Source organism: Rhinatrema bivittatum, chromosome 1, assembly GCF_901001135.1.
Source record: "Rhinatrema bivittatum chromosome 1, aRhiBiv1.1, whole genome shotgun sequence".
NCBI classification, from domain to species: domain Eukaryota; kingdom Metazoa; phylum Chordata; class Amphibia; order Gymnophiona; family Rhinatrematidae; genus Rhinatrema; species Rhinatrema bivittatum.
The window spans coordinates 779,216,059-779,234,422 of NC_042615.1; the positions used below are offsets into that span (position 1 = coordinate 779,216,059).

At 43.1% G+C, this 18,364-nt stretch overlaps 1 protein-coding gene across 2 annotated transcripts in view; it reads right to left on the reverse strand.

The window, feature by feature from the left end:
* The window catches only part of MAPK4 (mitogen-activated protein kinase 4), a 291,734-nt gene that overhangs the window by 126,794 nt on the left and 146,576 nt on the right, over positions 1–18,364 (reverse strand). For both annotated transcript variants that reach the window (XM_029580075.1, XM_029580068.1), the window contains exon 2: positions 11,056–12,537. In XM_029580075.1, coding sequence (XP_029435935.1) covers positions 11,056–11,601 — 546 coding nt within the window. In that variant the 5' untranslated portion in view covers positions 11,602–12,537. The remainder of the gene's footprint in view (positions 1–11,055; positions 12,538–18,364) is intronic.

Here is an 18,364-nt window from a genome sequence, read left to right on the forward strand (position 1 = left end):
AAACAGAGAGGGAGAGTGGAAATATCGTCCCAAGGGGCAGGTTCTGGGAGGCCAACTAATCCAATGGCTCTTAGCCATTAAAGTGCGACGTCTTTGTGACTTTTCAGAGTTATAGTGGGGCAGTTCAGATGCATTGGGAATTTGTATGGAGGAGAATGACTTGGTCCGGAGGGTGCTACCTTCACAGCTAAGGTGAGATTGAGAGCTATGCAAGCTTGGTTTACAAACTGAGACCCAGCGTTATCTTTGTCAGTAAAGTTTTCTTAGTAAACGCTAATTATGAACTGGGGTTTATGACCATCACAAGAGAAGCCAGGACCTCTCACAAGCAGGGATGTTGCACTGTTTTTTTCTATCATGCACTTGTTGGTAGTTTTCCCTTGCAGAAATGTAGCGTCTTGTTCTCGGGGTGGGAGTGGGGGGATTTATAATAAGAGGCTTAAGTTGTTACAGCCTTTAATCAGGTGCTTTAAATACAGCTCGAGGATTTTGAAAGTCTATGGAGTTCAGCTTGAGATAGTTTTTGCTGTTTGACTCATGCTCTGTGATGCTTTAAAATAAAAGATTTTCTAAATCCTCCACGTAACCTTAAGCCAGAAAGATGCAGGATTTCTTTATAGGAATCATATGTCTGCACACCTCTCCTACTCTCAGCCTCTAAAAAGAACAGGAAACCCCTTCAGAAACATCTATGACAAAAGAGTAACAGTTGAGGCATCAAGGAGTTAGTGGAGAACCCCACCTGAGTTCTCTACTAACAGTGGGCCTTAGTATTAGGACCTGTAGGGAGTGTAGGAGTTGGCGCATACTGCCTTGCTACAGTGCCCATGTGGTTGCTGCAGTGGTGGGCTCCTGCCCATTCTGGAGTTTGAAGAGAGAGGATCTTTTGCTTTGTTCTCCTGTTCCAGTGTGGCAGGGTGTCATTCCCCTGGCTCTACAAAAAAGGAAGTGAGACGGAACCTTTCTGGTCCAAAACTTGCTAGTATGTGTGTCTCAGAGTTCTGGATTGTTTTAAGATTTTTGCACTTCATTCCTGAAATTTTTCTGGATCCCCTAGTCCTGATGAGAGGTCCCCCGCTCTGGGAAAGGCTAGGAAGTGAAAAACCCATTTTGAGTGTTTTTGTCTTTTTTGTTTCAAGAGAAAGTTTTTGCTCACCCTTCCTGCCCAGGAGTGGGAAGAAGAAGAGTTTTCCTTGCTGTGCTGATTTGGGGGCTTTCAACCGGAAAGATCCGGCTGACATCTAAGGAAAGAGTGGAGAAGTGCTAAGGATTTCATCCGGAGACCCGCATAGGAGTCTTCACCTCTGGAACAGAAAGGACTTGGAGGATTGGAGTCTTTGGTGAGAATCTGTGATCTCAGGTATTTTTTTTCATCTTGGGAAGATACAACCATTGTTGGCAAGGGGACCCCATTCCCTGCTGGGAGCCTTGCTTCTGTTACCTTAGAGTGAAGGTTATCCAAGTGTCTCCCTCCCTGAGGGACACTTGCACAGAGAAGTCAGAACTGAGATTTTGGACTGATCATGAATGCAACTAAGAGGAAGTGTGATTGGTGCCAGCTGATAACCATTCAAGAAGTATTGCGGTAAACTTTGCTTTGTAATACCCTACCCAAGTGTCCAGCCTGATTATTTGGAACTGGTACAAAGAAAGCCAAAAGAGACTGTGAGTGCATCCATTGAGATGTTTCCCGCTCTGTGTCTCGGGCCCTGTCGGTTTACCTCTCCCCCCCACACTTCTTTTGGAGTATCCATGTCCAGGGCTTTTGGGACTTTCTAAGGACTCAGTCCCGGGATCAAGTGTGACCCCTGCTTTGCCAATTAAATACCAGAAGAGGAGCTACAATGAAAAAATACAGCTAACTGGATCTGCCTGATATTTCTAAATCAGAAAATATTTCTGTATGGAATGGGTGGGATGACCTTCCAGTGGTAATGGTGGTGGAGACAAAAACAGTAAGAGAATTCAAGAAAGCCTGAGCTGAGCACAGAGGATCTGTAGACGTACAGGACTGAGGGGAACGCCGGACATCAACTGGGGTCTATGGCACTGCACCAGGAAGGAAACTGGGCAGACTAGACAGTCCTTACCTGCTGTCATACTCCATTTCTATTATAATAGTTGTCGAATGTTTATAATCATCTACACAGATTATAAGGAAGAGACTGCGTTGGTCTTTAAATTTCTGCTAAACAACTTTTGCTCCTTTTCTCTCGGAAACCTGCAGTCCCATAGCTTTACTGTGCTGAAGCAGAACTGCGGGTATATTTTCAAGATTACTGTAGATGAATTCTGTGATCATTTACCGTAGGAGACTGGGATTTTGGAGACCAAATCTGCTTTAAATGTCCATCCTGCTTTTATTTGGAATTTTTAGGATGGAACTGGGGGGACTACCTTCTAATATTACTGCAAACTTTTCGATACTAACATACGTGGTAAATGGCAGCAGATAAAGACCAAATGGTCCAGCCAGTCTGCCCAGCAAAGCTTTCAGGGCTAGAACTGCCGCTCCGTGCAGGTTATCCCCCTCGCCTTCCCGTTCAGGGTTGGAATTGTTGCTCAGTTCCTGCAGTGACTTTGCCACTGGTCCCTATATATGGAGCCCAATACTGCAGCGACATCACCTCTGCTGCATACGTGGCGCTCTGATCCTGCAGTGACATCAGAAGCCCAGTTCCCTCTATCGCAGCAGTACAGAAATCTGTTACAAGCCCCACGCTCACAAAAAAATATAAACAAGAGGACTAGGGTTTTAAAACAGACAATATTTATATAATCACAGCCTCCTGTGGCAAGTCACCCTGGGGTTCAGGCTCTATAACATTCTCAACAAAAACAATACACGGTGATCGTCTGTAAACAGTGAAGCCCAGAGCTGAGCCATGGTGGAGGCGGTGCCTGCAGATCTCCCTCATGCATATTCATTGTTGACAGCCTGAAACCCGGGCCTGTTTGTAGCTCGTGAGGTCCAGAGTTGGCCACCCTTGGTATAGACTAGGAAAAAGAGGAAGAGAAGCGAGGAACCTGAAAGGAGGGAAGCAGGGTAATCTAAAAGGACAGCAGAGGGAAGGGAGGGGAGGAAAAAGACCTGAAAGGAGAAAAGGGTTTAAAATAATAAATTGCTCTGATTTTTGATAATTGATTGGTTCAGTAAATGCTTGGTAAGGAAAATATTGGTACAACTGTGATAAAAAACAGAGCACAAATGTATTCAAAGTGTGAATTTTTAAAACAATCCATTGAAGTTTGGATTTTAGAAGACTGCATATTCAATAAAAAAAACCCAAAACAGGGTCAAATTGTCTTTATCTAACTTTTTGAAGTTATACTCAATCCCATGGACATTTGTCAGATGTGTCTCTAGCAATACTTTGCTTAGTTTGCTTTTGAAGTTATTTGTACAGCAGATCTGCCTGGTACCTGTCCATGGCCATTTTAAACCAGCAGCCGTGCCCAGTAGCACATGCCACACAGGACGGCAGATTTTATAGCTAGCTGAGAATTTCCTGAATTGCAGATAGGCTCTAACATGTATAGTCAGGGTCCTTTCAACTCTCAACTGATCACAAGTACTATCTGCGAACACAACAAATGACCTTAACTTGCGGTTACATAAAGAAAGGCAAAAGTCAGGGATTGGTCTGGATAGGGCACAGTCATCTTGTGCATATAGTTCAGATAAGGGTTTTTTAAGTTTTGGCAGTTGCGCCGCTTGCATCCATTTGTAGATGTGGCTCATTTAGATCTGCAGTTCAAACTTATGTATTACCACATTTGGATTATTGCAATGCATTGCTCACTGGCTTTCTGCAACGTTTAATTCATCATCTCCAGGTCTTGCAGATGATGCTGTGAGACCTCCCCCCTTCCACCTCAGATTCTATAGGGAGATATCCCATGTTCAACCACTGAACGAACCCAATATAAATCATAATAGCCAAAGAGGGATGCAGACAAGTATACTGATATTCCAAAAACGCTGTCGCAGTGGAAAAAAATAAATTTTGCCCAGCCGAAAACTGTAATCAGAATCAGAACTGAAGGTTACTTATCTAGATTGTTATCACAGAGGGAGAAGACTAGGTGTGGCCAGGAGACCGGAGAGAGGAAATGCCCTGCCTGGGGTTGGAGAACGGTGTGGAGTCTGAGGCGGTGAGAATCCCAGAGAAGCCTGGCAGCTCTGCCTGTACCAGTCCCAGAAGCAAGTCTCCTTCCTGGACCACCCAGCAGCTCTGCCAGTACCAGATCCGGAAGCAAGCCCCCTCCCTAGTTGGTTCTCCAGACCTCCAGCCAGAGCCTGCTTCAGAGGTAAACAGAGGGAAATTGCCTGAAGTTGGGACCAGGGGTAAGAAAGTTAGCCCTAAGTATTAATTTTTTAGGCAGGCTAAGGTTTATAGCATGTTTCAAACCACCTATGGTACAGAACTTTCTTTAAGGTAAATTGGTGCTCAGTAGCAAGGATGTTAGAGATGTGTTGTTGTTATCTTCTAAATGCTAATCCTGCTAAATCTGATAAATAAAATTCTATTTCTGTGGAGAAAACTTTGTCTTTCCTGAACTTAGGATCATGAGTGAGGTGGGAGGGGAACCGGAAGTATCCTGTAGCAGACAGGTTACTGCACCCCTAAAACTTACCTATAATTACATTAGAGAGGCCTGGGTGAGAGAGAATGTGAGTGTGTGTATGAGAGAGAAAATGAGAACATGTCTGTGAATGTATGAAAGAGAGGGAGCATTGGTGTGTGTGAGACTTTGTGGTATAAGAGAGAGGGAGCGTTTGCATGAGCATGTGTGTATGAGAAAGAGGGAGCATTTTGTGTGTGAGAGCCTGTGAATATGAGAGAGAGGAAGTATATGTGTGAGAAACCTGCATGTATGAGAAAGGGAGCTTACACGTGAGTGAGAGCATATTCATATGAGAGAGAAGGAGCAAGGTAACAGACTCCTATCAGTAGGTTCCCACACCTGGCCAGAAGGAAGAATACGAGGACCACCAGGGGGGGAGTCATATGGCAAGTTGTGAATGAGAGGGAAGGGAAGGAGGTAACTGACTAGGAGAGAAGGGAGTTGAGAGTGAGGAGAAGGGGGTTGAGTGAGAGGGAAGGGGATGGGGGTGAGTAACAGAGGTGAGGGAAAGGGAGAGTGAGGGAAGAGGGGGGAGTAAGAAGAAGAAAAGGGTAGAAGGGTGCGTTTGTGTGATTGAACATGTTTATATGAGAGGGAAAGGAGAAAGTTTATTTTCCTTCCTCTCCTGCCCTCCACCCCCACCTCCCCTCCACTAATCCAGGAGAATCCCAGGGTGACTGGAAATCAAAGGTTTCCAGATATGGAGAGCGAAACATTTATTATCTTTATTCGTTTTAATTATTGGGTGCTCAATATGTCCGCTGTTATGAAATACTATTGAATTGATTTTTGGGAAATGTTTAAAGTTGTTTTTGTCCTTATTTATTAGATGCTCTATTTGTCATCTCTTTTGAAACATTGTTTTTTATTAGTATGGTTTACTAATATGATGGATTTAGATGTCTTGATTTTGTTTCGTAAGGGAATGCTTTTGCATTATTGAACTGCATATGAATCTGGCTGGGAGCTCTGGGAAGCGAGACTGCTGGGCTGGGGAGGCTAGGAGAGTGAGGCTGCCCTTGCTTCTGTTTCTCTGAGATGGGAAGCGGAAATCATTTGATTTTCTCTGCCATTTTTTTGGGAAATGTGCATCTGAATATTTCGGTATTTTTACAGTACAGGGAAAATGCAAATGTTTTTCTTTCTCTGGTGTTATACTGCCGGCAAAGTCTGGCTTTTTGGGGTTTCCAGTTCAGCTTTTGTCTCCAGGTTTCTCTCTCTCATTTGTGGTCTCTTGTTCTGTGCTTGGTGAGGGGGGGACAGGCAGTGTGCAGTAATGAAGCCTCAGAGAGGTGGGCCGTTCTGCAGAAAAGGACAAGTTTGGAGTGGGTTTTCCTTTTATTCTCCTGACGGTAAGAAGTGGAAAACGTGGACATTTTGGAAGAATTTATACATTTTACATCACAGTCCTTTACTCTTGGTCTTATTTTTTTTTACCAGAGAATGTTTTTGTTTGCCTACAGTACACGGAGGGAAGGGGCAATGTTGGTGGCCTGCTGCAGGCAGGGAAGCTTTCGCCCCATGGACTGTTCACAAGAGTCTGTCAGTTCTTTTTTTTTTCCTGGGGTTTCTATTAAAGTGACTTTCTTACCCTTAAGCATTTCAACAAGGAGGATTGGGTGAGGGGGGGGGGGGGTCAGGGGTGTGGGGGAGGCAACACAAATGCATTGGCCCCCAAGCGCCAGAGACCCTCGGTACGCCTCTAATATCTGCCAAGCCATTATTGTGTCGCATGCATTGGTTACCAATATCACGTAGGATCCAGTTTAAACTTCTTTCCCTGGTGCATAATAAGTTGCACGGGTAAATTCCCCTTAGATCTTTACATACGTCTCAGCCTCTGTTATTGGTGATTCCATCTTTAAACAGGTGCACAAAACAAGGCTGTGCAACAAGCAGCTTTCTCTAGCTGCTGCTCCTCAGTTCTGGAATAATCTTCCAATGGAAATCACAGCTGAGACACATTACCTGTCATTCAGGAAAAAAAACGAAAAGTGTGGCTCTATTCGGCTGCGAATAATTAGAAATACTGCTGCTGGTTGCATTTGCACTGGTGGTTTAATTTGCATTGGCGATTTTAATCTAAAATTTGTTCTCTGCTTTGGGTGCCCGCTCTTGTGGCTGGGAAGGCGGTATAAAAGAATTTTAAAATCAAAATAGAAAACATCTTTAGCTCCAACAGCAAAAACAACAACAACAAAACCTCAGGGCTGAAGCATCTGGAATTAGACTTACCAGATGGCTAACAAGCCTGCTTATTCAGTCTGACTTAAGACTCTACTGCGCCAAGTGGTTTCCGTCTGCTCGTGACCTCTAGCGCATATGATTCCAGGTCATAAGGACAAGCCAAAAAACCTTCCCGCCACCCCGCCTCCTGCTCAGCCTGGTCCTTGTGAACCGGATTCACCAGGCAGCCCTGGACGTTCTGAGGAAGGTGCCACATTAGGACCAAAACATTGAATCTGAAGTGCAAGGCTCTTCTTTTTCTTAATGAAAAGTTTCGCCGCCTTTTAAAATTAAATGCTTCCATCATCCTTTACTAAAACCGCCTCTTTCCCTGGAAATAAACATGAAAAGCACCGGGCTCGAGTGCTGTAGACGAGGTCCGATTCCTTGAAAGCCATTTTTAACTTCTTGACTGCTCCCCAGTGCTGCCCCCTGCTCCGAATGGCAGATCTATTTACATCCGGCTGGTGGAAACGGGACAGGTGAGGCAGGCAGGAGCGCCGGTAAATACTGTGGGAGATTTTCAAATCTGCCCGCACCAGTGCAGATGCTTTCACCCGCGGGCTTTCCACCACTTCTCCAAAGGATAAGATGAGCATGCTTTCCCCTTGAAAGCTGCCCAGGGAAAAAGTGCGGCCAGAGATTTTCCTCTTCCTTTCCTGCGGGTCTCTTTTCCTCATGCGAAACAATGCAAAACTATGGTTGTTGTTTCCTCTCCCTGTCTAACCCCTACCCCTGCGAATGCCTGCACACAACGTGAGTAAAAATGGGTGCGTTGTGGGAAAACACGCACGCTTTTAGCTGCACGGAGGGTAGGAGATTTCCCCGAAAGCCCCTTTATCCGAATAAATTGGTATCCACTTGTAGAGATGATTAACCATTTACTGCTACCTCTGTAATGCGCTGCGGTGGACTCTGTTTCCCATGGCTTACACCCGACCTACCAGGCAGCTCTGGGCAGCGGGGGCAGTGCTGAAGAGTCACAAAAGAGATAAAAAATTATAGTCCTTATTAGAGCACTTTCCATGGGACCCTATTTTGCCTCTTCTTTCAAGGAATCGAAAACTTCCACCCAGAAATAATCCAGCCTGCTTTTTTGGGGAATGCAAACATGGATCCACACATATGTGTGGATCCGGAAGGAAAAAAAAAAAACCTACCTCGGTCAAAATCTTCATGTCCCCACTGCATGTAATTAAACAAGTGTGGCAGTATTTTAGCACATCTGACACGGTGACTTGTTCAACTGCTTGGAAAGTCGCATATCGACTACTACAATGCCTTGCAATGGGAACCCCTCCCCCAAAATCAAATGAAGAAATCATAGTGAGTGCAGAACGCTGCAGCTAGACTCCTTATGAACACAAATACGAGGATCATATTAGCCCTGTACTGTACTGCATGGGCTCCAGTGAAATACAGATCTCAGTTTAAGGTGCTCGTAGAATTGAGCACTGAACACCTGAGCCATAGGACCGTGATCATAGAAATGAAATGAAACATAGAAACATAGAAATGACGGCAGAAGAAGACCAAACGGCCCATCCAGTCTGCCCAGCAAGCTTCACATTTTTTTCTCATACTTATCTGTTTCTCTTAGCTCTTTGGTTCTATTTCCCTTCCACCCCCACCACATCACCCAGAACACATCACCCAGAACACATGCTGAGAAATCTTCTAGGAGGGTTTGCTCTGCGACTCTTCTACCGCCGAAGCAAGACAAGCCAGCCAGCGTGAAAAGGCACAGTAGGAATGGCTCCAAGACTGTGGAATTGGGAGGGTCGTTTTCAAAGGCATTTCTTTAACCATGGAAATGGCTCATTATAAAGTTGGCCACCTGATATGTGGTTAAAGCTGCACGTGTGTGACCTACATGTGTGTAGGTTTCCTTGGACGGAGAAAAGGCGGGGTGGAAATGGGGAGGGGTTTGGATTTACATGCACAACATTTTGGATTTTCAGAAGTAGGGACATAGATTTTCCTGAAAAATGTATGCATACAAATTAGTGGGTGTAACTGAGCCGGGTTAGTGTCAAATGGAACATACACACATTTTTGCAGACTTTCTCAATCAGAGGTACGAACAGCGCAGTACACATCAGTGAAGATTTGATGTGAATTAGAGTGAGATGAGAGTTTTACATTGTACTCTCCACCTAGTTTGACAGCAGCTAGATACCTCTGACTGTGCATGTAAAACTGCCACCCAAACCCTATGTCACAACCAAAACCTCACCTCGAGTTACTAGTTGACCCTTTTATAGTGTTGACTAATATGCCAGCTTTATAATGTCTCCCTCTCTCTCTCTTTCACTCATAAAATAGCTGTGCAATGCAGTAACAGGAAAATTACCCAAAACATGCTCGTTTCCTTATTGCAGGCATTAGGCCTGCAAAATTTATAGCTAATATGATGAAGTTAGGTGTTATTTATTTAAAATGATTTTGTTTACCACACACTCTCACAATAATGTTGGTTTACAAGATTAAAACATACACACATTATAGATACGTGAGATAGATGCACTGAAGCTAATGTGTATCTTTTGGCATGCTCAGCATACAGGGTATGGCAGCGCTTTCTGTAACTCCCCTAACGGTGTCTGCATGCAGAAATTTTTTAAGAGTTCTGTACCACACAAGTCAAGGCGATGTTTCTGGGTCTGTTCATAAAACAGTGACTGAATCAGCGCTGTTAGGCCCATTCTGATACTCAAAGACTATTTAACATAATTTCATACTTAGAAAGGGAAGGATAAGGCTGACTCTGACTTTTGTCCATGCCAAGACAAGCCCTGTGGAGTGAGATTGGGTCAAATAGATTCCACGGGTAACCCGCCTGCCTTGGTGCCCCCTCCATCCCAAGGCTTGGTTGTCACAGACAAGGTGCTTTTCAGCATCTCAAACAAATATTGCATCTGAAATTGGTTTCTTGGGGGGAGGGGGGGAGGGGATGATAATGTACACTTATGGAGGCACAGCAAACGGAGACGGTTTCATTTAATTCTGATTTTTACATTCCATTTTAAAATTGTATTGTGTTTATTGAATTAGTACATCAGTTTGAGTCTTTGAAGTATAGCCATTAATAAATATAATAAATGAATAACATCCTGAGTATCAACGTTAAGGCCAATATCCAGTAGTACGTTTAGAAAACAAGTTATCCGGTTACAGTTAGCTGGATAACTTGTCCAGTATATTCAGTGGGATAAATGCCCTGCTGAATGTACATGCTTAAAATTATCCGGCTACATGTAGCCGGATAACTTTGAAACCTAACTGGTTATGTTTGAATATAATTATCCAGCTAAGAAGTGCTATCAAAAGTTTAAATGTATTAAATAGAGCGGGCCATCCCCTCTCTTAACCACACCCCCCAATATCTTTAAAGCCCTGTCAGGTCACACCTTCCTCACCTCCTCACTCCTAAACATGTTGACCAGATTCCCGCATCGTCCTGGTGTATGTTAACATCTGGTAGCCCCCTCTCTTCTCTCCCACCTACCCTGTATACAAGATTCGGGTCATTTTTATGCAACTGTCTTAGCCATGAATTCAGAAATATTGTCCCAGGGTAGAGGAAGTATTACAGAAACAGGATTATGAAATTCTGAATCCATTTTTTTTTATTAATATTAGATACTGCATCTTCCTTGGGGACGAGGTGGGGTGCACTTACGTTCCCCAGGGAGACAGTGATGCCTCTGGTACACAGCAAAATTCAAATCATGCATATGATTTTTTTTTTTTAAGGAAGACTAATGCACGCAGTACTATGTTTATTTTTCATTTGAGAAATGCAAAAGGGGCTGTCCTGATGGGTCAGTGGTAGTGCTGGATGCCTATGTGTGGTAAACCTGGGTTTCCCTTCCCAAGCACAGTTTCTGCTGCTTACACGTTTGATGAATTCAAGTATTGAGTAGCGTCCCGTGAAACAGATGCGTGCTAACCACAGGGAGGCTCCAGGTAGCAAAGCACCAAAGCCCCGACACTTGCCACCATCTCATATTCCCTCTAGCCATATGTACTGCGCTTTCATGCATCCTCGCTGTTTGGAGAGCAACAGAGTAATAAATTGAACTCAAGGAAACTAACGGAGACAAGCCTTCAGAAAAAAATAAAGAGGGAGGCTAAGGTAAGAATGCTGGAAAAGATACCCATCTAACTGCTAGTGAACAGGGATCTCGCATCACATACCTTGTGCGAGTACTGCTGATCAACAATTCTTGCGAAACCAAAGTCCCCGATCTTCAGCACGAGGTCTTCGGTGTTGACGAAAATATTGGCCGGTTTTAGGTCTCTGTGGAGCACGTTGGCTGAGTGGATGTACTTCATCCCTCGCAGCAACTGATACATGAAGAGTTTGGCGTGTTCCTCGGTGAGCGGCCCCTGTTCCAGCAACCGAGCCAGGTCCGTTTCCAAGTGCTCCTGGACCACGTACACCACGTCGTACTTGACCACGTCCCCCTGCAGGGCGGCGCCTTTTGGCCCCAGCACTTCGTGCACTTTCACGACGTTGTCGTGGTTCAGCCTGCGGATGATTTTGATCTCGCGCAGGGCGTGTTTCATGCTGCGAGAGTCGCTGATGGAAATTTTCTTCACCGCCACTTTTTGGCAGCTCTTGCTGTCGACTGCGGAGAGGACCAGCCCGTTGGCACCAAAGCCTAGGGGTTTAAAGTCAATAAACCGACTGCCCAGATCGTAGCCATACATGCTGGCAATGCAATCGCACTGCTCTGCCATCTTTATGCCGCTAGGGATAAAACCAAAGTCCAAATATTTAGAATAAATGTTATTTTTTTTAAAAGTTCATCATAATAAGTAATTGTTTTCCAGCCTTCCAGCCTGAGTTTTAAAAAAGGAAGTTTCTCTCCAGAAAAATAGCATGTAAAAAAAATTGGTGGGGGCAGGACAGTTTAAGTGAAAAACAAGTAGAAGATGATCCGTTCTTCAAAATGGAAAGCAAAATATGAAATTTTCCCTAAGATTTTGAGTCATAAAATTGCCAAAGAGGAAGCCACTCTCTGGGGGGGGGGGGGGGGGGTGGGAGAGGGAGGTGTCCTGATCAAAAGATGAAAGCACTGCAAGCTGTTACTTCCCAGGTTATGGCAAGATGATCTCCTCCGACCTTCCCCCCGGTGCTCAGCGTGCAAGCCACGTGAATTGCCAAAAGTGCAGTTGCAGTGAGAAAGTGGCTGCTTTTATAAGCATCCCACTGATAACTGCTGCGGAGTGGTGCCACCTGAGGCTTGTTCCAGCCCAATGAACAGCTCCAGCAGGGCTCGGTGTTTAACCCCTTGGTGGATGGACGGACGCTGCCCGAGGAGCCTAAGCACCAAACTCAAAGTGATGGGAGCAGCCTAAAAAGGGTTTTATTTTCTTTTTAAATTAGCTTTTCAGTCTCTTTTCCTTTCACAAAGTCGCTGGTTCCACAGATTAAAAAGTCCACGTGTTGTTGGAGAAGGCAAATAGTCGCGGCAGGGGGCGATGGGCGGTAACGCCGGAGCCCGCTTTCTCGCTCGAGTTCTGGCGAGTAAATTTCCATGCTCAGTCTCTTTTGCATTGGCGGCTTTTTAGGAAGCCCCCTAAGCACTCTTAAGCTCTACGGGCCCGGTGGGATGTGCTACTGCTTCCTGGGGCTTCTGGCACAGGTGCTGCAGGCTCGCTCTCCCCCTCCTCCTGGAAGAAAGAGAAAGATTGATTGGTTTGATAAGGAAATAAAATGCTAACGCTTCTCTGTAAATTTGTGATCCCTGAAGGTTAACATGAACAAACCTACCAGTGGGAAAATACAAGCTCTGACCTTTCCCTGCCTCATTAGTTCTGGTCTGTAACGGGATCTTGGCATCGCCTGCTAAGACTTGAAAACGTGTTCTAACTTTTTTTCTGTGAGAACGCTGACAGAATCATTGCTCTTCAGGACACAATTTAAAGATTTTTCATTTGCTTGTACGTTTTATAGGACTGCTGCTTCCAACCTTGGGCCTGAGTGCAATAGACCATATTGTTTTAACAAGAAATAGTAAGTGAGAGCGGCTTGCGCTAGTGCACTAGTGCACTTAGGGCCTGAGTACCTAAACCCTGACTCACTAAAACCTTTTTCCATTCTCTGTCTCTGGGGAAATGCTTAGTTAGTGTATCAGGCCCTTAGTGGTAACATAGCAGGAGTCAGTGCTACTACTACTATTTATCATTTCTAGAGTACTACTAGACTTATGCAGTACTAAACAGATACACATATGCTCCGTGACGCTTACAATCTAATCGTGACAAACAAGAGTCAATGGGAAGTGGATTTATTGTAGAGAAGTGATTAGATGTTAAAAGCAGCCTCAAAAAGGTAGGTTTTAGACTGGATTTGAATGTGGCCAGAGAGGGAGCATGACGCACCGACTCAGGGAGTCTATTCTATGCATATGGTGCAGCAAGGTGGAAAGAATGGAGTCAGCAATTGGCATCAGAGATGGCTACGGATGAGAAATATTTACCCGATGAACAGCATTCACAAAGAAGGATGTAGGACAATGTTTCCCAGTTCTTTCCTAGAGGCGCACCTTTCCCGCTGGAGTTTCGGGATTGCCACAATGAATATGCGTGAGATAGATTTGAATACCCTGGCTCTCCAATACAGGAAAATCTATCTCATGTATATTCATTATGGATATTCTGAAAATCCAACTGGATAGACTAAGTCATACAAGAACACAGAATTTGGAATGAGAGGTAATGGTGGTGAGCCTGCTCAGCAAAAATGATCATAGTGTGATCAAATTTGACTTAATGACAGGAGGGAGGCCATTAAGTAAATCTACAGCTCTAGCATTAAACTTTCAAAAGGAAGACTTTGATACAATCATGAAAATAATTAGAAAAAGCTAAAAGATGCAACAACAAAGGCTAAGAGTTTACATCAGGTATAGTCAATATTTAAAAATGCCATTTTGGAAGCCCAAAAATTTATTCCATGCATTACAAAAAGTAGAAGAAAGGTCAAACGACTGCCAGCATGATTAAAAGGTGAGGTGAAAGATGCCTTTTTAGCCAAAAGAACTTCTTTCAAAAATTGTAAAAAGGATCCATCTGAAGAAAACAGGAAAAAGCATAAGCTTTGGCAAGTTGGATGTAAAAGATTGATAAGATGGGCTAAATGAGAATTTGAAAAGAAACTTGCCATAGAAGCAAAAACTCATTATAAAAACTTTTATAATGAGTTTTGCTCATTATAAAATTCAAAATTTGCTCATTACAAATTTCAAAAAAAAAATATATATCTGAGCAGGAAGCCTGTGAAAAGAGTCTTTTGGACTGTTAGATGATAGAGAGAAGATAAGGCCATCATGGAAAGATTAAATTAATTCTTTGTTTTTGTGTTTACTGAAGAGGATGCTGAGGAGATACCCATGCCAGAAACTGTATTCAATGGTGATGATTCAGAAGAACTGAAACAATTCACAGTGAAGGTGGAAGAATTAATAAAACAGATTGACAAAATAAAGCGTAGCAAATTGTCTGGACCAGATGGTATAAACTTGAGAGTTCTGAAAGAACTAAAAAATGAAATCGCAAATCTATTACTAGTAGATTTGTCGGAGCAGCCTCGGAGGGAATGGAGGAAGGCTGCGTGGCTCGGCGCATGCAAGTTGCACAATTGTACACCCCCTTGCGCGCGCCGACCCTGGATTTTATAACATGTGTGCGACTGCGCGCGCATGTTATAAAATTGGGCGTAGATTTGTGCACGCCGGGTTGTGCGCACAAATCTACACCCGCGCATAATTCTTAAAATCTGGCCCATTATACTATATTAGCTAAATGCATTACTAAATGCATCTGAGATGCGGTAATTCAAAAGAGTTGTATATGATGAGGGGTGAAAGTCTGGTGTGCATGAACCAAGAGAGGGATCTTGGGGTAATAATGTCTGGCATTCTGAAGATAGCGAAGCAGTGTGACAAGGCGATAGATAAAGCCAGAAGGATACTGTGCTGCATAGAGAAAGAAATTAACCAGTAAGAAAAAGGAGGTGAAAATGCCTTTGTACACGACCTTGGTGAGGCCTCACCTGGAGTACTGTACTCAATTCTGGAGCCCATATCTCAACAAAGGATAGAGACTGGATGGAGGTGGTCCAGAGAAGGGCAACCAAAATGGTGTAGGGTCAGTATCGGAAGACTTATGAGGAGAGGCTGAAGGATTTAAATATGTATATCCTGGAAGGGCGGAGGTGCAGGTGAGATATGAGACAGACCTTCAGATATCTAAAAGGTTTTAATAATGCACGAACTCCAAACCTTTTCTATTGGAAAGAAGTTAGTAGAACTAGGGATCACAAAATGAAACTCCAGGGGGGGTGACTCAGAACCAAATCAGGAAATATTTTTTTCAGAGAGGGTGGTGGATGCCTGGAATACCCTTCTGGAGAAGGTAGTGAAGACAAAACACTCAAAGAATTTAAAGGGGCATGGGTTAAACACCGTGGATCCCTAAAAGTCAGAGGATGGAAATGAAGAAAAGGGTGCGTGGGGTAACTTGCTGGGGTGGTAGTTACTATCTTCAACCAATAAGCCTTCATGCTTTTGAAGCAACTGCAACATTGCTCTCTGCAAGGGAAAAAGGGAAGGTGGATTCAGACATCAAGGATAACCCTGACTTTTACAGTCTGGGATCTGATAAGCATGGTAGTAACCTGCATAGAGCAGCAGCTTCTACCCTTAACAGAAGGCATGGGATTACTACCCTTAGCCAATAAGCCTTGATGCTTTTGACATAACTGCAACATCGCTCTCCACTTTGACGGCAGTGGGAGGATGGTGATGGAAGAGGAAATGGTTTGAGATGGCAACCAACACTGGCCATGATTTTTACAGTCTGGGGTACTGATACACAGACATAAGGAAAAAAGAATAGGACTGCTTCTAAAGCTTATTGCACTCTCTACCTAGCTTGTTTGAAGCTAGGTAGAGAGTGCATTGTACACATCAACTCCTCTTGTACCTTTCATCGATTCAAACAGAAAATCTTCAGTGATGTCAACTTTGTGGTTTGTATCTCTTACTGTGTAGTAAAACCGCCTCCCCAAACCTGCCCCACCCCCCCAAACCCCTACGCTGAGTTAAAAGTGCCCCCTCTTAGAGTGGTATAAATAGTAAAGTGACATATTGATCTCTCTTTCTTTCATGTGTAATAAAAACCTTTTCGCCCGCTAATGCGGGCACAACACACAAAAAAAAGGTGTAATTATTTCTGGCATTAAAACTCGCATTGCTGTGCATTATTCTATCGCATTTGATGATGTTAGGAGCTGCTCATTACCATTAATTCTGCCCAAGCTAAGCCACTGAATGTACATACACATATATAAATATAAGTACTTAGTCGGCTAACTCTACCCGGATAAGTTTAGACTTGCTCTATGGGGCATCTAAACTTATATGTATACTTATGTGGCTAACACTGAATATCAGTAGTTAGCCATATAGGTTATACAGCTCTCTCTGCCCCCAATCTGCCCAGTACAAGCCTACTTTTTGTGCATGTAACTTTTAGTTGTATAAGGGACTTATATAGCTAAGTAGTGGCTGCTGATCGCAGACGCATATTCAGCAACTGCTACATAGCTGCATAAGTCCCACTTATCTGGCTAAATAGCAATGAATGTGCTTTGAATATCGGTCCCCCCATAGATAATTGACTTTTAGAAGTCATTCCCATCATGACATGCACAAAACTAACTCATTTGGAGAGACTCTCTCAAGAGAGTTCCTAGAACACCAACATACCTCCTGTTGGAAAAACAGAAAGTCAAACTGTATTGATCCCTCCACAGAAACCACACACAAGCAAATTACCACACTTCGGTCACACAAACAGAACACAGAATGACCCTCATCTAATACAAAATAAAGGACCAGGAATTAAAAAGTGAAATATACAGAAAAAAACTGAAATGGAAACGCCAAGTACCCAGACTCTGAGCAGTGCAATATTGGACGAAGAGAAATAGACATTTCTGCCTATTTGTTACAGTTATAGCCAGTTATAGGCAGGGCTCAGCTAAATAAACACATAATTACAAAAATACCAATAATAAATAAAACCGAATTTTAAAAAACTAAATATATAATGAACAAATCAATAGCACAAATAATCAGCAATCCAAACAACACTGCAGGATAAAATATAAATATAAAACCTGTTGTAAATCAAGTTAAATGAAAATTAGACTCCAACAACCTCCCCCTGCCCCCCACCACCACCATCACCCGAAATAAAATAGTTTTCACTGACTTCTGAAAGCTCAAGTAATACTGTTTATTCTTAACATTCTGAGGGAAGTCATTCCACAATTGTGGACCAACGCGACAGAGTGTCCTTTTCTGGCACACTGAAGATGAGCCTCCTTAAGGGAAGGTTTAACCAAAAAGGTGCTTTGGGAAAAATAAAATGGTCAACTAGGACAGTAACAAAATAAACTGTTTTTAAGATACTCAGCACCATCATTATGCAGAGACTTAAAAAATAATCTTAAAATTTAAAAAGGAATACAGTGGCTTACTGGAAACCAATGAAGTTGCTGTAAAATAAGTACATTTTCTTACCGTTTTTATTACCCATAATAACGTGGGCTTCAGTATTTTGAACTAATTGTAAACACGAAATGCACTTCTTCAGAAGTTCAATCAATAATCCTTTGAAGTAATCCAAGCACATTACTACAACCTGATGCCTAGACAAAAAGGATCTGTCCTGCCTAATAAGACAAAGATACATAAAGCATGATGATTTACAAATAGCTTTTATCTAAAGGATTATAGAGATCCCATCATCAGTAAGCACCCCCAAATCCCTCACCTTAGTACTCACTGAAAGAACCAACTCTTCATCTATTAAGAAGAACTACTTTAATTTCTGAAATTTCTTTGAGTTACTTTGATTAATCCAGAGAATTTCAAATGTAAATGCATTTAATTGTAACCTGTTTGCTAAGAACCACTGGTTCCCAGCCATTACGTAATGTTTCTCATTCTTCTTAGAGCAGGTGTGCGCTCTGTCCCATGAGGAAGGTAGAGCTGGAGATCATCTGCGGGGGATGGGGGAATAGATAATGACTATTGAAAGACTGAATGATTTTATCTTGGAAAGCAAATATCAATTAAATAAAAAATGCAAAATAATGGAACGCTGAGGGACTCCATAGGGGGCAGGAAGGGGAACAGACCCTTAATCCTTTTAATGCCATGCACTGATGTCTACCTTCCAAAAATGATTCAGACTGGCCAAGAACCCTGCCTCCAATACCTGGAGATGCCAACTGAAAAGAAGGCTTAAATGGCCTAGCATATGAAACACACTGAAGACAAATCCAATAAAATTACATATTACACTGGGCAACAATGAAAGTGTTACTGACCTAAAAAGGTCCTACTCTGTAGTATCTTGATGTGCTGAACACGAATATGACCATGAAAAGTTTTTATTGGCTCTCGTTTTGAAGATATTTAATATA